Source organism: Populus nigra, chromosome 4 (assembly GCF_951802175.1).
Source record: "Populus nigra chromosome 4, ddPopNigr1.1, whole genome shotgun sequence".
Lineage (NCBI taxonomy): Eukaryota > Viridiplantae > Streptophyta > Magnoliopsida > Malpighiales > Salicaceae > Populus > Populus nigra.
In genome coordinates, this window is record NC_084855.1 from 6,480,203 (window position 1) to 6,502,289 (window position 22,087).

Here is a 22,087-nt window from a genome sequence, read left to right on the forward strand (position 1 = left end):
AAAATGTCTAATAAGAGCAAAACCCATGAGAAAAGGCCTCCTACATAACCCTCTCAAATAAAAAAAATGCCGAACCAATTCCAAGGTAGAGATAAAAATAATAAGATATGAACATCACTCAATTTTAGCTAAACACTAGCATCCCAAACAGGCTAAGCAAAGATATGACATGAAAACTAAGCAAAGATATGACATGAAAAGCATAGAAAAAAGCAATTCCAACATGAATTAGAAACCAAACGTAACCAGAATCTAATGAGATACTTATCTCGGAAACATCAGATGAAATTGGTAAAGGAGCCAGAGAGAACATAAAAAAACCAAGCAAGTCATCCTCAAGCAACCAAACATCTAGTCCATACAGACCAACCACCACACCCCCAGTGAACAAGGGAAATCCTAGGTCATTGTTGAATAGTTTTAAAACAATGGATTACACACCCCACTCACTCACGAAGAGAAGGTCCACCAATCATCAAGAGGGCAGCCGTAATCAAGCCATCCCAGCCCCGCCAGAAAAAAAATCAAACGAAACAGATGCATCAACCTCAGACAATCGCACCTCGGCGCTCAGTCCTTGGCTCGCCTCAACCTGAACATGCATCAGACCAAGCTGACCAAAATATGCTAGAAAGCCCTGTAGACCGATAAGAAAGCCTAGAAACAACAACCGTTCGTGCGAAAAAGAAAGGCGAGAATTAGATGGCAACAACGATAAACACTGTGTGAGTCCACAGTGGTTTCACTCAATCTACGGTGTTGAAAAGGAAGAAAAGACAAAAAGTTTCAGGGGCATATTTGTAATCTGAAAAAATAGAGAGAGGGAGACAACCATGGGCCCAGGTGGCGACGTAAGGTCTCTCGAACTTTTTAATATTTGGAAAGTGTTCACAAGCCCACTCAAAATCTCATCACAAACCGGCAATGGGTTCGATCGACACCCCAAAAAATCCCGAGAACGGCTCCAGAACTCTGCCTCCCGCAACCGACGCCTACGCTACGTACGAAGGCGATAAAAACGGAATACCTCCACGCGCCACCGAAATGACGCTTCCGGTCGAATCCGAAGCCATTAAGAAGAGGAAAGCGAGCATGTTACCGCTCGAGGTAGGTACTCGCGTTATGTGCCGTTGGAGAGACAGCAAGTACCATCCGGTTAAGGTCATCGAGCGCCGTAAGATGCAGTCTGTTGGGTCCATTGATTACGAGTACTACGTGCATTATACAGAGTGTAAGTGTCAGTTTTAACCGCGGATTTTCAGTGGTTAGGGTTAGGGTTTTGAAGTTAGGCATGTACGTATTTGTTTAATTGATGTGGGAGTCATTTCTGGCCTTTGATTGCTTATCCTGCTTTTTAATAATGATTGTGATTTATGCAAATGAAATTTAGAATGTCAATTAATTTGGTTTATCAACTTGTGATGCCTTATTATAATGCTATGAAGAATATGTTTTGGAGAAAATCCTGGTACGAAAGAAAATGATTGGGTAAGAGACTGGTCAGGTGAGGGATATGACTAGTAAAGCTATATGATTGCATGGACCCTTTCATTTTATTGGTGGCCAGATCATGCATTTGAGGGAAAATGTTGTTTCTGAAAGAGTAACTGATTCTTTGGAGTTTACTTCTGAATTACCCCTGTTAAGAATGGGTGTGTGTGTGTGTGAAAAGATAGCTATCATTCATCTTATTTTGTCACCAATTGGACTGAAAATGCCATGCTATTCAGATCTGAGTTGTGTGATTTTGCTTGCAAAATTCTATGCAAGGTGGAAGATTCTAGCTTTTACACCTAGAGTTCTTCAAGGTGCATGTTCAAGGTCCTATTGCTCTCACCTAGTGTCACACGATTCCATCTTTAGACTGGAACTATATAACATTGATGGTCAGGATTAGAGAACAATGCTGTAAAAATTAAGATGTGTGACAGATTGGGGCATGTATACACATGAACCTAAGCACTGGGACTGGCATATGCACTTGCATGCAATTTCCTGTAGCAGCAATATATATTTTCATTTTCTTCTCTGTTCAACCAGTAAATAGATGTGATCAGCATTCCATCTATGCAAATATTGTCATGGAGATTAGTTATTTGTAGTGCCTTGTTTATCACTTTCTACATATTATTAACCGGATACTTCAGTGAATTTGAAAGTTGTATTTATTCTAGTTTTCTTTTTTTAAAAAAAATATTGTCAGTCAATAGGAGGCTCGATGAATGGGTGAAGCTTGAACAACTAGATCTTGATTCAGTAGAGACAGTTGTCGATGAAAAAGTGGAGGACAAGGTAATTCTTTTGTTGTTATACGGTTTTATTAATCGCTGATGTTCTCTTTTCTATTGACTTTGAAAGTTGTCCATCTCTTGGACCCTTTTGCTGGAGAACCTGCCTTGCAGTATTTTCTTTCTTTCTTTTCTGTTGAAATGATTGGAGAAATGTTTTCAATTGATTTTAGGTAACAAGCTTGAAAATGACACGCCACCAGAAACGGAAGATTGATGAGACGCATGTGGAGGTATCTTACCAGTTTAAATCTTTCTGAACTGTTTGCCTTATGGTTGTTTGTATTATTTTTAATGTTACTTACCATCGGAAGCATGCCTTTAATTTATTTACATGACAACTAATGAGATGCGTCACTCTTGAAAGAAGCTTAAGCATATATGATGCTACCGAAATTTACCTTTTAAAATATGGCCTCGTATATATATTTTATGATTTCTAACATAAATACATGTCCGAGTGTCGCACACTTCAACTGGTGGTCATGGTAGCTTTTTCTGTGTGAAATGTCACGATTTAATTGATGGAGTAAGCCACAGAGCAAACTGCTGGCTGTTAAATGGTATCATAGTTCTTATTAACTTCTGTAGTATATAGGTCCATCAAACAACATTGAAACTTTGCATTTTATAATCTGAAGATATCATTCTCAAATTTATAGGGCCATGAGGAGCTTGATGCTGCCAGCTTACGCGAGCATGAGGAATTCACAAAAGTAAAAAATATAGCCACCATTGAGCTTGGAAGATATGAGATTGAGACATGGTACTTCTCGCCTTTCCCACCGGAATACAATGATTGTTTGAAGCTTTACTTTTGTGAATTTTGCCTCAACTTCATGAAGCGTAAAGAACAGCTTCAAAGGCATATGGTGAGCTGTGCCTCAAATTCATCTACCTGCGTTGATTTATTGTACTGAAATTTGGTATATCTGCTGCAAATATAGTTTCTTATTGCTAGTACTGAGCTTTCTTTGATATGTCTGCTCGTAGATGTTATTTTCCTGATTCTTCCCCTGCTATTCCTTTAATCAGCCTATTGCAACTGATCTCTATGACATGATGGCAAACCAAATTGGTTTTCATTAAGCCAATTTTCATGCTGTTGCTTTTTTATAATCAATTTGTTATGACTAGTTATCAGTTCACAAAAAGCTTCACTATGCCTTTCTCGTGTGAATGGCCTAGTCATGCTTATGTCAAAATTTTGAATTGGTATGTGAAATAGAGTATTTTTATTTAAATGGTTTGACTCAGTTATTTAAAGACTCGGTGGTCATTTTCTTTCTCCAATCAGCGTCCTTATGGAAGATGCTCTGAGACTTTTATTCATCTTTTTTAATTTTTTAATTTGGTTTATGTAGAAGAAGTGTGATCTCAAGCACCCTCCTGGTGATGAAATTTATCGAAGTGGCACATTGTCAATGTTTGAGGTATGTCATAATAGCACATGACTGGACTGCTAGTATTTTTCTTAACTGGTTTCTTTCTTCTATATTTTCCTGGCCGATTGACCTTCAAGCATTCTGTTAACGACTTTGGTTATGAAAGTGTAGTAACCCAGTTTTTTGTTCTAGCTTCTCCCCCCACTCCTGTTTTTTGCACAATCTTTGCTATCACACACTTTTATTGTTTTGTAGTTTTGCAGATCTGTAGTCTGTAGTTGATTTGGCCTTTCTCCAACTGTTTTTCCAACTGTTTTTTTTTTCCAGATAGATGGCAAAAAGAACAAGGTTTATGGGCAGAATCTTTGTTATTTGGCGAAGTTGTTTCTTGATCACAAGACCCTTTATTATGATGTTGACCTGTTTCTATTTTACATTTTGTGTGAATGTGATGATCGAGGATGCCACATGGTTGGATATTTTTCCAAGGTAATGCTTCTGCCTTCAATTGCTTATGCTATAACGCATGCGGCACCAAAAAATTACATCTAAATGCTTTCACAAAAACTTTTAGGGCACACCAAAAGTGACAGAACAAATCAGTAATACTTATCTTGGTGGACCATCAGTTTTCGTTTCTGTGTGGGCTTCTTTTGCTTTAAGGACAAGATATTCATATGATCATTCATTTTCACAAATCCACTTGTTATTCATCACATTTGATCATTCAGTGAAGTAATTTTTCAAAGATAGAATTCCTGGAAATCTTGGTTCTGATATTTTCTGAAATTTAATTGGTAAGGTAGCTTACTGTATTTTATGATCATGCAGGAAAAGCATTCTGAGGAGTCGTATAATTTGGCATGCATCCTCACTCTTCCTCCTTATCAAAGGAAAGGCTATGGGAAGTTTTTAATTGCCTTCTGTAAGCTCTCTGCCTTCCAATATCATGTGTTACCATAGAAATAGAACTGTGACTGTGTGTCTATTTTCATTCTTTGTCCTTGTGTATTGGGTTTGGGGTGAAGTGAAGGGATTATTATTCTTGGGAGATAAGATGTAGGCAGAAATTAGCATTGCATACAGAAATCAATATAGATTACTTAAATCCTGTAAACCAACTTCAGTCAGAATTTTTTTTTATCAAGAATCATTGATGAAGGACAATTGCTTTGGAAGGCACTGTAATGTGAAAAACAGCTTCTTAGGAGAGTAGCTATCACCTATACTACTGACTGTTTGTATTGTTAAACCCAGTAGTGGTTGAATTGGATCATAATAGCTATAATGGAATGATCCAGCAAACATCCACCTCGGTTGCTAGCTCCAAATTCTAAGATCCTTGTTTGCATTTAACAGTTTGCATTTTATCATGCACAGATACAACAGTTCCATTTATTTTAAATGTTATTTGTTTATGTAGTTAATTGATGTGTTTTTATGGTACAGCATATGAACTTTCCAAGAAAGAAGGTAAAGTAGGCACACCTGAAAGACCCCTTTCAGACCTGGGGTTGTTGAGCTATAGAGGATATTGGACCCGAGTTCTTTTAGATATCTTGAAAAGGCACAAGGGAAATATTTCTATTAAGGTAAGCAATTTCTCGAGAGATCAAGACAATTTTCTTTATGCAGTCTAACTGCTTCCATCATCTATGTATTTGCGTTGTGTTGAGAAATTCATGCTTGTTACTGTCTATTTTGTTTATTTCCATAGCTGTGGGACAATTCTTACCTTTCATAGTTGAGTTCAATAATCGACAATAGTACTATAGACTTGGACTTTCTCAGTTATTGCACAGGTGCGCGCGCGCATGGTTGAGGCTCGAGTATGGTGGAAAAAGGTGGTGCATTGTAAGGATTGGTTGCCAGTATCACACCTTGAACAAAAAAATTAAAATTAAAATACTAGAATTTCAGCAGTTGGTTGCTTCCACGGGGCATGTTCCGATGTCTTCAATAATGCAAAATATTGGCCAAAAGTGGCCACATTCAACCACACTAGCCAGGGTGTTGGACAACCTTTAGAGCCTGTTTGTTTTTTGCATTTCAAAGTGTTTTTGAAAAAATTTGAAATTCTTTTATTTTTTAGTGATTTCATATCATTTTGATATGCTTATTTCAAAAATAATTTTTTAAAAATAAAAAAAATATTATTTTGATGCATTTCTAAATGAAAAACATTTTGAAAAACAACAATTACTACACTTCCAAACATGCCCTCAGCTATTGCTAATTTGGTTGAATTCAGGTGAAAATTTTCTGTCTGTTTATCAGCATTTGGTTCACGGACAGCCCTTGAAACCAAGTTAAATCTGATTGAGTTTGATTATATGTTAGGGCAAGGCCTTTGTGCTTTGGCAAAGGCACCATAAAATGCACTTACGTGATATATTTGACTTGCAAGTTTTATTGGAACGGGAAAGGAAATATTCCTCAAATGTAATCCTGATGCTGAGTCATGGTAAATCATCTCCAATAGTTTCTTTGTTTTACATATTTTCCCACCAATTTGGGTCACACGTAGCTGGTGCCATGTTAATTCTATATTGACTGTCTTACCCAATAGTTTCTTCTTTGGTTTACATAGTTTCCCAGCAATTTGGGTCATGTAGCTGTTGCCATGTCATATTCACTGATTTCTTTACTCTCTACAGGAGCTTAGTGACATGACAGCAATAAAGGCAGAGGATATTTTGACTACCCTTCAGAGCCTAGAATTAATTCAGTACAGGAAAGGGCAGCATGTGATATGTGCAGATCCGAAGGTCTTGGATCGCCATCTAAAAGCTGCTGGAAGGGGTGGTCTTGAGGTTGATGTTAGCAAATTGATCTGGACTCCTTACAAAGAACAAGGTTGATGTTTGGAAACTTATCAATTGATTGCTATGTGTTTTGACGCATACCTTCAGCTGTATAAAAGTAGATGTTAGGAAAAATTAATTTAGGAGAATGTGTTGATCACTGAGCCGTAAGCTTTCTAGTGAATTAATCCTTTTCTTTTACACTACCCAGTTAGGTATCTGGTATACGAGTTGTAATGAAAATAATCTCTAGATTTTATGCTTAAAATAGATGCTCGATGCCCAAGCTTCTGAGCTTTGTGTCTCCCAAGAAGTTGCCTGAATTTAAGGCAGGTTTAGAAATCCAGAAGCGTTTATCCCGACAAATTTTGTTTTGAGAATCACCTGGATGAGAGAATTTGGTCTGGATCCCGTACCTTTTCTTGAAGTGCTAAACTCTGTCGTTTCGTTTGACCATGAACAACAGAAAAGCCTTATTGAAAAAAAGGTTTTGGTTTTGTGAGATGGAACTTCTGTTAAAAAAAAAAAAAAATCAAGAAGCCAATGCGATTGGAGAATATAACAGCAACCCAACAAGGGTCGCGCCAAATTTGGTGCAAGAAGTAGTGATTTGTGTTCACCTGTCCGGAGAGTAACTGGCGAGGGAGTACAAGACAACAGCAAAACCAGCCTTTATCACTTTCAGGGGTAATGGAGGAGATGAGATGTTTGTTGTCTTCCAAGGAACTCGAACATGTAGCGAGAAATAATTCCTCCATTACCTTGGATACGGTTGCTGAGCTATCAAGATTGCCGTCTAGACCTGTCTACGCCTGAACTGATATTTGAAGTCTTGCTAGTAATTTTCTACAATTTAACATGTCCTTGTAACATATTTGTCGAAGATGTTTGTCCTCACCTTTCCCATTATTCTTGCTTTCTACTTTTCTGCAATGGTGTTCAAATATATAGCTACGTGTTTGTCCTATTTGTTTCAAGTCGCCCCTCCCCTATTTGAATGTTGACTTACCTAATAGCTACGCGTGCTCCGTGCTCCCTCCGTCCACACTGATATACGTTTCCATTTCCTCTACCCACCATGACAATCATCGTATGTTTTAAAAGGACTTTTATGTGATTTTTTTAGGGTTGTGATTCGATTAACTTTACAAACTAAGCTTTAATAGAATAATCTCATGTCTGTGTGTATGACCCACAATTCACACCCAGTTGCCCTAACCACCGGCATGGAAATCAACTGACATGATCTGAACCATGATATTTTTTTCATAGAAAAAAAAAAAAAAAAAGGAATGCAGCGAGAAGGGTATAGATCTAACCATTGATAGATAGAAAATCCATATACATCCTTAACATCACCACCTTACTGTGTTTGCTTTTACAACACGGATCAATAAAGAAATTAATAACACCAAAATTGGACTTAGAATACAGTAACCATATACATTTTCTACGTTTGCTTTATATTACCTCCCCCTGCTGCTTGGAGTTGCTCATCAAACAGTGGTTGGTGCAAGACTACTTCTATTAAGTTGAATCTCTTGCAGCTGCAAATTCTTCAATGCTAGCCCACCAGATCTCCTCTTCCAAAGACTGTTCGCTTCTCCATCTTCTGTTGGTTGTTGAACTCTCTTAACTACAGGCAAAGGAGGATCCATATTCTCTATGCTAACTGAAACAGAATTCTCTTTAGTATCATCAATCTTGGCCCCACTAGCACCATTCATCATCACCTCTCTTCTTCTATGAGCAGTACTAGTTGCTATTGAGACGGTGGCGCTAGTAAGATTCTTGCCAGAGAAGATCCTCTTGAGCCTGGAGTACTTGACATTAGCACCGTTGTAAATCTTGGTGGTGACTGTGAACTTGTTAGAAGTGGGGAAGCCAACTATCTTGTTGTTTCTCTTGACCTGCCCCATGCAACCGATCTTTGGAGATAAAGGGTCAGAACTAGAGATGGACATGGATCGGTCTTCCCATTTTGGAAGAGTCACATCTTTGATGGTTGGTCTTGAACATAACATAGGCAAGAATGTGCTCTTGTGTTGGGGGTGAATGTTTTGGTGATGGAGATGGTGGTTGTATCCGTTACCCATGACCTTTCTCTTAAGCCCTTACAGAGACCTTTCTCTTAAGCCTTTGCAGAGACCAAAACGAGGCCACTAGGACTAGAAAGATTTGGAGACTGCGGAAAGGGTTGCGTTGTTAAAAAGAGAGCATTGAGCTCCTCATGTTTCTACTTTTCTTCAGAGGCGTGGAGAGAGAGGGGGGGGAAGAGAGAGATACTTGAGTTTTTCAAAGTTAAGAGGCTAATGTTAGTGTCAATAAGTGGGTACTTATCTTGATTTTGTCAACACTGTCTAGTTTGAATAAAGCGGATTGTACTTTGCCTTGTTCCTTCTGTTTTACGAAGTCTTTTTATTTCCTAATTACGAAACTGGATATAGATATAGACAGATGTCAGAACTCAAATCTCTTGAACATTATTCAAAATTACACCCCCAGACACCCAAGAAAAGAGAAGAGAAGAAAAGACAGGGGCCATTATTTTGGAACATTGCAGTATGCGTAATTCAAACTTCAAAGAAAGCTAAAATGAGGGTGGTAATAATTCAATGGTCCCTTGTACAATACCACATCCAGCCGAATTATGCCAAGTTAAAATGCTACTGCTGGTAAAATCATATGCTGACCCCCTCTCTGTCCCCCTTGCTGTCTAGATTAGCATGTAGTTGAGGTTACAGCCTAAACAGACCAGGAGTGTTCTTTTGTTTCCAAAAGGAAATGAGTGTTTTCCCACGGTACCACACTACTGCAAAACTTATTTTCCAAACTCTTCACAATTAAAAAAAATTATTTTTATTTTAGCATTTAAACAGTAATAATGCATGTAATACATGCGTCACCACTAGTCATAGTCATGTATATAGAAAATGCTCAAACCTATAACCTATAACTCACGTATAGACTACATACATTACTTATTAAAAACGCAATATACAACATCATCAGTAGCATCATAAAATGTGACCGCAGCTCTCCAACACTATCGTGTTAAAAAATTCACTTGATATATCAGAAAAGATTATATTATAATTTTTAAGATATAAATAAAAAAATTATCACATGTTAAAAAAATACAGCTCTGTAAATATATGATCTCTCTTAGCATGCTATAAATTGACATATTATGGATGAATCACTTACCAATCATCTTTTTTTTTACCTTGATGATTATCAACACGCATGTGATTAAGTGTGTCAACATCATTAGGTAATTGTCAATGCAATCCAAACTGGTGCATTACTCGATTAAGGCAATGCACCTCAACCATGACAAAACAATGCATATGAACCATTAATAACTATAAATCACTTCCCTTCATGAATAACGGAGATACTCTTTCAATCAAATCGTCGATGTACGATGTCCATATCACATATGAAATCATAAAACATATATATTAAAATATTTCACATCAAGAAACAAAATTAAATAAGAAGATAAATAATTAAGTTCACTCATACCTAGTAAAGCTCACGTGAATCCAACTCATCCTAATAAAACTCGTGAATATAGGTGGGATTTTGTGTAAAACGTCTAAACCCCTCCTAACCCAACTAACATGTTCAAAATAATTGAGTTAAACAATAAATTTAATAATGTGTTGATAATTATTATTACCGAGCTCCAATTAAATATCATCTTCTCATAACTATATTGAGCATTTGATTGCTCTAACTACAGGATGATCTATGTGAGGATGCTCTTATGAACATAACTTCATATTTATAATAAAAAAAAATTAGTGAATATTTAAATTACATGAACTATTTTATCCCTTTTTTTTGTTTACACACAGAGAGTAATGTCTGTCCTTCCCTAACACCTCGCATCTGGAATATAAATAATTAAACAGCATTTGAACCTCTCTTTCCTTCTCATTGTTCTTGCAAATAACTGCAGAATTGCCTTAGTCAATGTGCCGTTTATTAATCAGGGATAAAAAATAGTTGGTCCCTCACTAAAGGTGTTGCATTACTCCGCAAAACTTTCAAGTCAATTCAGATAATTGTATCCATCGGTCATAAGGGTAGACAGGTTTATTATTATTATTCTTAAAAATTTATGTGTCCTTGTTGAATTAAAATTAGGCTAAGATGCTATTCGGTGCCAATAAGGATATTGCCGTTATCATCATATTCCTAATATAATTAATTCTTTGCTACACCTTCTTACCAAGTCAATAACATATATATATATATATATATATATATATATAGACACACACTCTATCGGTTCAAATTTCCATTAAAAAATGTTCATCATTTTATGATTTTTTGTTGTTGTTGTTGTCTATGATAAGATTGTCTCATTTGTACATGAACTTTTCGAATGCTTTAGTAACCTTGAATCCGAAATTCAAATCCATATTGATATTGTAAAGAATCGTTCATCTACATATATTATATTGCATCAATGCATGTCATCGTATTTTGAACAAGTAAATTTATAATAACTCTTAAAAGCAACATGAAAAAAAAAAACAGAAAAATGTAAGGATATAAAACCCATTATTGATATAGGATTACGAGTCTCCTTAAGCGGTGAAAGTATTACAAAATACATTAAAAGGGTTTGGTAAATCATTGTGGTAATTCATAATATTCACTTTTAATTTTCATCCTCTAATTTATTTGTTTTCTAATCTCAATCTTTTATGCCTAATTTCATGATTAATTTATAAAAAAATTATTAAAGAAAAAAATTAACAATAGAAAACCAAAGTGTAAAACAAGGAGAAATTTCATGGTCAATCTCAAATTCGATTGAAAAGATTTTCTTTAGTCCACCTAGTTTCTTTTTTCTTAATTTACAGTCCCTTTAATTTTTACAATTGTAATTTTGATTCAAAAATTTATTTTTCTTAACATTTCAATCTCTGGGCTTGAATAAAAAAGTTATTTGATAACAACGAATGAGAGGTAAAGTTGGCGAATGATTAATTTTCTGAGATGAAACTCATTATTTTTTATGTTAACAAGTTTCATTCGACGAGAAAGGTTCAATAATGGTGGTTTTTCTCTAAATATACTCGAAAACGTAGACTGGAATCGAGTTATATTTTTTGTATTCGATTGATTTTACTTTTTGAGTAGTTTTAGAGTGTTTTAAGGTTGGTATGTGGTCTATGGAGATTTTTATGGTGTTTTTAGATAAATATGACTTGAAAAATGAATTTTTAGGCTTTTCCTTGATTTTCCAGCCACCTGAATTTATCAAATTTTGAGTTGTCACTCATTTAATAAAAAAGACCCAGAAGAGGACAATGTGTCCAATGTTGATGTCCATTTTTTCAAGTGTTTATTTTATTATCATATAATAAAGTAAAAAATAGTTATTAAACTCATTAAAATCCATGACCCGAGTCGTGAATTTAGTAGGTTAAACCGTGAAACCTGAATTGGTTCAATGTTTCGTCTTCTCAATATATAAGATGTCATTTTAGATTTATTTTTTTTGTAAAGTCAAACCATATTTTTATTGGTCGTTCAAGTGTTTTTGGACCCATCAAGTTATTTGAGTCATATCAAAATAATTTTTAAATAGTTTAATTTAAATGTTAGGCTAGGTAAAAAGTCGAGTTAGGTTGGAAGGTTTTAAAATTAATTTATGGGTTAAATTTAATAACATTATCAAGTATGTTTTCGAGCACCTATATATTTTTCTTCAAAAAAAAATTTAGCAATGTAGTCCGGGAAAATTATCTTGTTTGGTGACTAAAACCAAAATGAGGGGACCGATCACATGCAGATCACGTGTACATAAACCGTCCAAGAAGGTAGATGAACACAACTCAGCCGACAGGTCATCTATGTAAGCATATGTGAGGCACGTGAAAGGTGCATTTGGTACTCTACTTTTTATTATCCTCACGTGACATGTTGGTTAGCTGGTGCTGTGAGAGTATTATTATTATTATTATTATTATTATTATTATTATTATATCTTAATTTTATTAAAATGGATTATAATCCAAAAGCCGAAGGAGGACGCTCTGTTCATCATTTTATTTGTTTCACCTGCAGAATCAACCTTGATTTCCACCGAATATCTGCTCCATTTCCATCAACCTGAATTTCCACATCTCTTATAAGCCCTAACCTGCTGTTTTATTGAAAATATTTTCCACTATTGTATTGCATTATGCCATTTTTTGTTTGGCATCTATCTTGTAGCTCTACCTCTAGTTTGAACTGGCAGAGGCACACCTGTTTGCTTGCCGTGCCATGTAAAGTGGGAGAAAGATACCTAACCCTGCCAAAAAAAATTTGAAAATGCATGGCAGGACTTGTGCGGACTGAACTGGAGAAGTGCTCAGAAGCTCTGTGCGTAAGACAGAGATTGCCCTAGAAGACAACAAGCACATGCCTTTTTGACCCTCCATGTCCTGATCTACGTGTGCCTTAAATTATTGAAGGTTCAAAAATAATTAAAGGACTGTCCCCTCCATCCCTTCCTACCTCCTATATCTACTAGAAAAATATATGGTAGGTGCAAAGCACAAGAAAGAATCAGCTGATTAACCTGCCTTGCTATGAAGAAGCCTGACATGTACAGGCAAAACAAAGCAGACCCAGATGGCCAGATCCAGAGAAGATTATATCCAAGACACCATAAAATTGAATACACTTGGTTTTCTGGTTTTTGCAGCTTGTCCCACATGCAATACTACTACCTGTATGTTATTTCCACAGATGGAGGCGACTGCCTCTTGACATTATTGAAGTTAAGAGCATAGTTCATCGAAAAGCATTAAGAGGAAGAAGACGAGCCAATGCCCTATCCAAAATAGCGATGTAACAAATTATGGCATTCTACTGTATCTTTAATTCCGGCTCATTGAAAAACAAAATAGCAATCGGCTATTGACTCTTGACCCGTTGGCTACGAAGAGTTAAAATACACGTTACGAACCAGGGGCATTAATATATGGAGTAGACAAGCTCTCTTGTGCGTATCAATACCATGGACTCTCCCTCTGCTTCTTACTATGGTTGCTTTGTGGTTTGAATACAAGTAATTTTGCTCTTCGACCATGCCATGATTAAAAGAAAGTGCGAAATTGAGCTACAAAGACATGCCCTTTGATTGAGCTAAACAGACAGGCAATGAAGCCAAGAGGATAATCATCCAATTTTCAAATGCAATCTTATCATGGCTAATCAAATTGTTCTGCTACAAGTATATAACAAATTTCAAACGTTGTTCAGGGTTCAGGCTCTGAGCAGAGCTGCTATAAACTCCATATCTCCAGGGAAATGCTATTTGATTAAAGTGAAAAAGATTAAAGGAAAGATCAATTCCACTTCTTTGCTGATAGCTCTCAATATACACTGACTGACTGTTATAACTTACTCATTGCAACATCACATTGAGATGGTTATCCATTCAGACAAAGGAAGGGAAAGCATGTGGCTTTGATGGGTATTGTTGTACCGAGTCATTTTACTCCCACAGCAGACATGCCGCAATGGGCTATCGTTGACAATTCTCATCCTTTTTCCTCATCTTGAGGCTGTCTTGGTAGCTATCATTGAGAATTCTCATCCTTTTCCTCATGTTGAGTCACCATTGCCTCGTTCTGCTCGGGCTTTAGTACAGCATTCTCTTCACAAACAAGAGAAAGCATATTAGAACCATCTGTCAGATCAGTGGGTTTCTGTGACTCGTCATCTGGCTCTCCTGGTTTGATATCTTCATGGTTATTGGGCTTCAATTCAACATTCTACTCATCAACGAGGGAAACCGTATTTGAATCACCTGTCATACCGGAAAGTTTATGTGGCTCGTTATTTGAGGCTACTGATAAGGTATCTTGGTGGTAGTTCAGAGTTTCAGCATCCCCGTGAACTTGAGTTTGAGAACTAGACAAAGGAGGAGATGGGTTAGCACCACCCAGGCCTTTTGAAAGACAAACATACTTGAAGACGAGTTGTTTGTAATTATTTAGCAGGTCTTCTACATCATTGATTGTTAAATCGACAACGTGGGAAAAAACAAGTATGGGTATTCTCGAAATACTTGACTTGCCAGATCCTCCTTCAAAAGCAAAGTTGCTCCTTTATTCTCTATATCTGAGAGTGACGAGATTTTTTCCATTGGCGACTCATCTTTGGCATGTTGCACATCGTTACTTGTAGATGTCGCTTCAGAAGATCTGGGTCTCTGACTGAAGAGTCCCTTTCCTTCTTAGAGCTCAAAGCTCGATGTTTGGATTCCATAAGTTCTGCTTTGGAATTGTTTCCTGCATTTTGATTAGACAGACCATTCAAATCAGCTGAAAGGCCAGCAAGGTCTCGAGCAAGTTCCATGTTTCTTTAAAATTCAGAGTCCTCCATTGAAATGGATTTTGCATCAATGTTTGAGATGAAAGATTCTGCAGAGAGCACTTCTGTAAGAAAATAGGCTGCTTCCCCAACTAATTGGGATTGATGCCTGTTCCGCTGAATGTACAACAAATTTGAGTGCAGTAATTTTTTTTAATAGCTAATAAGCTAGATAACAGAGTGCTGCTAATAACAGAAATTTCAAGAAAAAAAATTCAAGAACGGATTTGTCGATGTTTTTCTTTCCGCGAAATGAGATGCAATTACTTTACCCAGCTTTTTTTTATACTTGAAAAAGAAATGCAATTTTGCCACATAACTCTGGAAGTTATTTAAAAGCACTGTAGAGAGGATAATTAGACCACTAGGAACGACTGGGTTCTTTCTCAGTAAGCATAGAAAGCAATTCCCTTTTGACAAGAATTGAATTGAATTTTGGTGGTAATAATTATACATCTTAATATTTAGATACGGTTTATGTAGAATGCTTTTCTGGATCCTCGAATTTTGAATTTTCTATTGGGGGCTCAATTCCGTTTGCCTCTGTCATGTCCAGATGGCACATATTCAGTTTTCTCGTGTTTGTAATTTTTAAAAAATTATTTTTAAAATTTTTTATATTTATTTATTATTAAAAAAAATGGTCAATAAAAAATACTTTTCAGTGAAAAAAATACTTTTCAGTTAAAGAAAAATTTGACTTGGTTTCTAGAAAAGTGTTTTTCTTTTTTGCTGTATTTGTTTTCTGGAAAGTGGTTTCCGGAAAATCACTTTTCAAACTTTCATGTGTTTATTTGCCATTAGAAAAGTTGATCAACGAAAAACACTTTCCAGTCAAATGAAAATTTGGCTTTATTTCAAGAAAGTGTTTTCCTGGAAAATTTGAGCGGAAAACACTTTCTGAAAGTTGTGAAAAATTAAGAAATATCATTATTTGCTGATTATATCAAATTTGATCCTCAAACTTTTGATTGCTATATATATATTGTTTTGAATATTTATTTTTTAATTTCATCTCTTAAAATTTAATTTTTATATTAACTTTGGTCCTTATTTTTATAATTGTTATTTGCTTTTTCCTTATCATTTTTTTATTGAAATTTTTTATCTATCAAATTTGGTCCCCATTCTTTTAATTGTTACTTATTTTATTTGAAATAATTTATAAAATATTAATTATTATTATTTTAATTTCTTCATCTTTCAATTTTTTATTTTTTATTTGATCTCTATTATTTTGATTATTATTTATTTTATCTGAGATAATTTATGAAATTATATTTTTTTTTAATTTCATTCTTATTCAACTTTTTAATTTGTAAGATTTGTTCCTCATTATTTTAATAAACTTGAAAAAAATAAAACATTAATAAGTTATTTTCCAGCTCCTTTTCCATACCATAACCAAATACTGAAAAGTGTTTTCCAACTTATTTTTCAATACACTATCAAATATCAGAAAATATTTTTTCGGAATTTACTTTCTTAAAATTTATTTTTTTCAAAATTTATTTTTTTAAAAAAAATATTTTCCAGCAAACAAACAGGGTATAGGTTGATTTTTTTTCTATTCTATCCTATCCTATTCTATGTGTATTCAATTTACAGAGAGAGAGAGAGAGAGAGAGAGAGAGAGAGAGAGGAGAAGGGAAGGAAGAGATTTCAATTTAGGATGAACAAGAAAAGTCCACTGAGAGAGACTTTAGTTCATTGACTTCGAGACTTCGTCGAGAGAGAGAGAGAGGTGCAGGAACAAACGTCATAATTCGTAAACAAAAACGTTACTATATTATTAGCAAATTTAATTTATTTAACATTTAAATTAACAGATAAAGGTGTTTTACTATGAATTTATTTTAATAGTATTTTCTATTTTAAAAAATTTTAATTTTATTTTTTAATATTTAGTTTGTCGGTATTGAGCTTAATAATTTATTTTAATAATATTTTTATTTTTATTTTTTAATATTTAATTTGCCTAGTATTGAGCTTAATATTTTATTTTAATTTACTTTATATAAAATTATTTAGTTTTATGATCCAGGTTATAAGTTTAGTGGATTAACCTGATTGACTTGAGTTTTTTATAATTTAATTCTTCAACATTTTATTTATTTGTATTAAGCTTCATAATTTATTTTTTTATGAGATTATTCTGATCTAATAACTTAAATAATAAATTTAACAGATTAACATAAATAACTGTATTTAGTTTTTTAAAAAAATTATTTTTTAAATTTTTTATTAAATTAATTAAAAATTATATTTTATAATTTATTTCAATTTTTGTTTTATAAAAGTGATCTCAAGTAAGGTGAGCAAACAAAATGTAGCTGACTTGCCATTCTGGTCAAAGCCAAGCTCGGAATTTGCCGAAACCTGGAAATACAAAGCCATCAAAACCGGAGAATCGAAATCAATCATTAAAAACTTGAATGTTAAAATTTACATTGATGATGATAAGAGTTGCATCAGAATTCAGAAGCAGAAGCAATGCCATCCTTTTCTTTTTGCCCCCATTTTTCCAAATAAAAAAAGTGTTGCCTGTTCAAAGAAGCTAATGCTACTAAAGAAAACTTCTGCTGGAATGCAGCACGCCAGCTAGTGTGTGTATCTATATCATAAATTACATTTAACTATCTGTTTTCCTGTTTTCCCCAACTAAGTGACTCAACTCCTAAGTCCGTATCTGAAAGTATAGCGTTGGGGAGTACATACACCGTGCACCCTCCCACGCCAAGAAAAAAGCTGGAAGATCTGTGGATCACTATCTTCTAAAACCCATATTTCAATGCAGGTTCCGATCAAAAGTTTCTACATAAATAGCCATTCCAAAGGTCTTGCTCCAGCATTCTTCAAACAGGCATCATTCAGAAGTTGAAGAAGCAATATGTTCAAAATTTGGAGACATGTACCATATCTGTGTGGACTGCCTTATCTCCCCTCTGCATCCCGCCTACGTACTAATCACAATTGAATAACTTCATAATCTGATTGCCACCAAATACAATCCCATCTAATTTAAAAGAGAGCACTCCATACAGTTCCGTCTCCTTCACCACATTTTTCATGAACGAATTTGATCCTCTCCACTGATTTGCAGATTCCACTGCAGCTCCAGTCAAAGGATGCAACGCACACATCACCTGCTTGTGCCTTCCACGCACAGTCTGAAGTGGCAGAGTATAAACACCAGTTAAAAATAAAGAGTATCATGTGCGGAATGAAGAAGGAGAAGGGTAGAACCATATAAATGCATAGTTGTTCCAGACATGTCATTTGCAAGATTAGATTAAAACCCAATATTCAGACTTGTAACAATCTTAAGCATGAACCACAATCCGTTCTCCTTTTAACATTTTTTTTATGTTCCTAGCTACAATTCGATTTAAAGCTAAAAAAGCTGTTTGCACCGATAATTTGAGAGCAATACCTGGTGGTGTCCCACAGCACATGCTGTGGTCATCAATGTGCTCAACCTCAAGACCGATAAACCATGCACCAAGAGACACATCTTCATTGGCATACTTATGCAATATGGGCCTGCAGTAACAAAAAGAACCAGAACATAAACTGTCTTGAAAAAATAAAAAAAAAAGAACAACAAGTGAGATGCAAAACATCAAAATTGTGATGCTACTTGATCCAATGATCTTTCATGCTTTTGTACTAAATAGACCTATAATATGTTCCACAATTACACAAGAGATTAGATTTTTGTAACTACCATTTGGAATTGAACATAATTTTTTTTATCAGAACCTGAAATTGATTTTCGAACAATTTGATGCCAGGTCAAGTATTAACAAAAATAGAGCTCAACAATCTATACATGGCAGGCCATAAGGCGAATCACGCCAACCAAATTCCTATTGGAAATTGCTACCCTTACTGGTTAAGGGAGATATAAGTGGCAAGTTCTTTTGAGATAGCATATATCTGCCCAGTTGCATGACGGAAGTATTTGTTCCCTTCCTCTCCAAATTTCCAATACTCTGGTTCATGATACTTGACATTCCTATAGAATAGAAAGGAATTTTAAGATATATTTAACACCAATTCATAGAGACAAAAAGATAAAGAACATTAATATTCTCATCAGTATAGAACTAAGGGTCTAGAAGAATTACTTTTGGGAGAGAACAGGTCCAGATTTCATACATCCAATGTATACCCTGGGCTTTGATCGATGGCGAGCAAGTGTAGAAGCTAGCATACCTACAGAAGAAAGAAGTGTGTGAGATCATCTTTGGTAACGGGGAATATTTCAAGGAGCTTATGTTTTCGAAGATGCTAAGAACCAGTGCATACCCAGATTAACATGAACATCATCATCCACCTTGACATAAAATTCTGCATCCCACTTTGCAACTGCTGTGGAAAAGAAAATTTTTGTTTTTGCAGACAATTCATGGTATCCTTCAACATGCTCCTACAAATTTTAATATAATTAGATCGGACTCCTGGCATAGTATATCCTATCTTTCAAGATACAGAAAAAGCATCATAGTTTTCTTACCAGCCTAAGGAAATCCTTATGTTGAGCATCTTCTGAATCAATGGCTCTGTCTAAAATGCTGTTGGATGTTGCACTGAAACAATAAATACAAATACCATTAAGGTCAATTTCAATTCAATTCAATGGAGAATTTTTTGCAGATATCCATAGTAAGATACAGCCTCATATCAAGTCAACTTATAGTCAGGGTGTTCTAAAGATGATCTTTCAGATCAACTACTTGCAATTTTGCAAGTTATATCACTGGATATTGCCATTCAACAACACTACAGAAACCTCAGAGACAGGAACAGAAAGCAATGAGGAGGAAGAGAGGAAAGTAGCAAAGGACAATCCCTACTTCCCTCATCTTCAGAGTCTAACCTTTAACTCAAACCAAGCTCTCAAACACTGACCAATTTTCTTGATTATTCATCTAGGGAAGTGTGTATTAGTAAATAACTAACATTCCACGAGGACAAATCTCTTAAGAAAAAAATACCACCTGACAGCATGCATATAAGATCAAACATCTCAAAGACTGATTAATTACTTGCAAGGACCACATGAAGCCTTGATTTCAGAGAAATTATGCAGTTAAAAGAGTAAGGACACATAGTCTGTGTATTTTATTGTTATGTATCCCCCACTTCTTTCCACATGAAAAGATCGTGGATAGAATGATGACTGAGCATCATCATCAAGTCTAGCTGCAACGAATAGCCACCATATATGCTATATAAAGATGCAGCAAAAAAGTGATGATACATTCACATTTGCCTCTTGGAAAAGACAGTGATACATTCATTAAATATATCTAGCAAACAATTAGACGATTCCACAGGAACCATCTTAATCCAATGAGTTTGACGTGCTTACAAGATCAAGTCTTCTAAACCACTGCAAATAAAAATGTTTCCTACAGATGGTGTCAAGGTAATAAAGAAACTTCTCAGACTTGCACAATAAATGATTAAAAGGGGCAAAGACAAATCAATTCACCTATGGCCAATCATGAACCGGACAATAATACCCTTCTCGCGCTCCAATTGGACAAGCTTCTCCCCTAATCAATAAACAAAACAATTGAAAAATGACTAAAACCATCAATGTAAAACACCCGGTTTTTCAGAAACAAACAAGAAATGCACAGAAGACAACTAAAACCTTGAGGCATCCAAGTCTCTCTGACAGAATCACGTCTCTTTCTACTACTAAAAGCAGTGTTAATCCCAATAACCATGAACACTTTCTGCCTTAGTACGGGAGCAGAGCTTTTCAAACTCATCTCTTGAGAACTCTTAGATGCTAATTGCGTTTGAAGCACTGCAATTGACTTATCTAATGATCTGGTGGGCCTCCAAAAAGTCCACAAAGGTGAAACCAATGTTAACAAAGATGGAGAAAATGAAAATAGAAAAGATAAATTAGGGTCAGTGCAAGAAACACTCACTGAATTACTTCATGGGTTTTCAAAACTTCGTCCATTACATCTTTATTCTGCGAGAGCTTCTAAAAAGAAAAACGATGACTTTAGAACCAAAAAGAAAGGCAAGAGTCAAATCAAAAGGATGGGCAAACTAATTTTGATGGTTTGTGATAAAAGAGAATAATAAAATAAAACCTTGTTAGTTGTGGAATCGGAATCGCCATTGATGACTTGCAATTCTTGTTCATGTCGACGCTGGGATAGGAGCTGTTGACCGTTGGGTTCAGCTGAGGAATCCCATAATCTGCACACACGCACGCACGATGCAGTTCGTGAACAAGATTTGACGGTAAGTAAAAACTAAAACAAAAATAAAAGGTCGAACATGGAAGGGAAGAAAAAGATGCGTGAAGAGAGGGGGTGGACCTGTTAGAGAAGAGAATTCCAAGAGCGAAGCAAAATACACAGAGAAATGGAATCCATTTCGCAGGGGCAGAGGCTTTGGTAGTGACTCGGCCCTTCATTGCCGTGAGATAATTGAATAATTCGCAGAAGAGAAGATAAATTTCTAATGTCTTCCTTTTGTTCTTCTATTGTATTGTGTATACTATCGTATATAATGAAGTACGCGGAGAACTATGAGTGTGTTTGATTTTTCTTTTTCCTTTTTCTTTTTACATGGTTCGATGAAATTACGCGCCTTGACTGTCAAACGTTAGGCCTCAAATATGCGACCTTTTGTCGTGCATGTCAGGGCGTGGATCTCACGTCGACGACACCTCTTCCTCGCCCAGTCAGTCACGCCACGATTTATGGTGGTTGCTGTATATGCATGCACCACCCCTAGTGCCCATGGGTTGCAAATGTTAAACGGGTTGGCCCGACACGCGGCAGTATAATGAAAGTGCCCCTTGAACACTATTTTTGTTTTTTTTTTTGACAGCGATGATCGAATTTGAAATTTTTGATTTAATTATAATTTGATATAAAGTGGGAAAATATTACATTTTTGTTCATGTAGCCAAATTGTGTATACGTTTGAAACTCAATTTTCAGCTTAGGTCTTTTTTTTTCTGGAAGATAATTTTTTAAAAAAAAAATAAATTTTAAAAAAGTAAATTATTTTTCGATATTTGATAGTGTAATGAAAAATAAGTTGAAAAATATTTTCTAGTGTTTAGTTATGTCATGGAAAATAAGCTAGAAAATAACTTATTAATATTTTATTTTTTTAAAATTTATTAAAATAATAAGGAACAAATCTTACAAATTAAAAAGTTGAATGAGAATGA

The 22,087-nt window shown here is 35.2% G+C and overlaps 3 protein-coding genes and 1 pseudogene across 6 annotated transcripts; 1 reads left to right on the forward strand and 3 right to left on the reverse strand.

Annotated features, from left to right (window-relative positions):
- The first annotated feature begins 882 nt into the window (after nucleotides 1-882).
- On the forward strand, nucleotides 883-6,781 carry LOC133692720 (histone acetyltransferase of the MYST family 2-like). The gene is made up of 9 exons (XM_062113843.1): nucleotides 883-1,231; nucleotides 2,204-2,292; nucleotides 2,462-2,521; nucleotides 2,951-3,160; nucleotides 3,653-3,721; nucleotides 4,001-4,162; nucleotides 4,505-4,598; nucleotides 5,123-5,265; nucleotides 6,331-6,781. Exons 1-9 carry the CDS (start codon nucleotides 925-927, stop codon nucleotides 6,532-6,534), a joined length of 1,338 nt encoding a protein of 445 aa, XP_061969827.1. The 5' UTR covers nucleotides 883-924; the 3' UTR covers nucleotides 6,535-6,781.
- Nucleotides 6,782-7,770: 989 nt separating this feature from the next.
- LOC133691576 (uncharacterized) lies at nucleotides 7,771-8,878 on the reverse strand. The gene has a single exon (XM_062112144.1). The coding sequence runs from the start codon at nucleotides 8,571-8,573 to the stop codon at nucleotides 7,974-7,976; it is 600 nt and encodes a 199-aa protein (XP_061968128.1). The 5' UTR covers nucleotides 8,574-8,878; the 3' UTR covers nucleotides 7,771-7,973.
- Nucleotides 8,879-13,651: 4,773 nt separating this feature from the next.
- LOC133690530 (vacuolar protein sorting-associated protein 9A-like) lies at nucleotides 13,652-15,021 on the reverse strand (annotated as a pseudogene).
- A 2,245-nt stretch (nucleotides 15,022-17,266) lies between these two features.
- Nucleotides 17,267-21,587, reverse strand: LOC133690709 (beta-1,3-galactosyltransferase 7-like). Of its 4 annotated transcripts, none has more exons than XM_062110973.1 (11): nucleotides 21,222-21,587; nucleotides 20,991-21,099; nucleotides 20,820-20,875; nucleotides 20,534-20,724; nucleotides 20,369-20,432; nucleotides 19,388-19,460; nucleotides 19,180-19,300; nucleotides 18,999-19,086; nucleotides 18,761-18,886; nucleotides 18,302-18,411; nucleotides 17,267-18,038 (listed from the first exon to the last, which is right to left on the reverse strand). In XM_062110973.1, the coding sequence occupies exons 1-11, from the start codon at nucleotides 21,317-21,319 to the stop codon at nucleotides 17,890-17,892; spliced, it is 1,185 nt and encodes a 394-aa protein (XP_061966957.1). In that variant the 5' UTR covers nucleotides 21,320-21,587; the 3' UTR covers nucleotides 17,267-17,889. The 4 variants fall into 4 exon arrangements, with proteins under 4 accessions (XP_061966957.1, XP_061966959.1, XP_061966958.1 ...); XM_062110975.1 differs by having other exon boundaries at nucleotides 20,534-20,715; nucleotides 21,222-21,586; XM_062110974.1 differs by having other exon boundaries at nucleotides 20,534-20,715; nucleotides 20,820-20,878; nucleotides 21,222-21,586.
- Between the last annotated feature and the right edge of the window lie 500 nt (nucleotides 21,588-22,087).

Excerpts from the sequence above, each read along its gene's own strand:
- LOC133692720 (XM_062113843.1), top strand. The coding sequence starts at position 925 with ATGGGTTCGATCGACACCCCAAAAAATCCCGAGAACGGCTCCAGAACT. Across the intron at positions 4,163-4,504 it reads TGGTTGGATATTTTTCCAAG|GAAAAGCATTCTGAGGAGTC; the intron begins GTAATGCTTCTG and ends ATGATCATGCAG. Across the intron at positions 5,266-6,330 it reads AGGGAAATATTTCTATTAAG|GAGCTTAGTGACATGACAGC; the intron begins GTAAGCAATTTC and ends TACTCTCTACAG.
- LOC133691576 (XM_062112144.1), bottom strand. The coding sequence starts at position 8,573 with ATGGGTAACGGATACAACCACCATCTCCATCACCAAAACATTCACCCC.
- LOC133690709 (XM_062110972.1), bottom strand. The coding sequence starts at position 21,319 with ATGAAGGGCCGAGTCACTACCAAAGCCTCTGCCCCTGCGAAATGGATT. Across the intron at positions 20,433-20,533 it reads AGAGACTTGGATGCCTCAAG|GGGAGAAGCTTGTCCAATTG; the intron begins GTTTTAGTTGTC and ends TTTATTGATTAG. Across the intron at positions 18,412-18,760 it reads ACTTATATCTCCCTTAACCA|GCCCATATTGCATAAGTATG; the intron begins GTAAGGGTAGCA and ends TTGTTACTGCAG.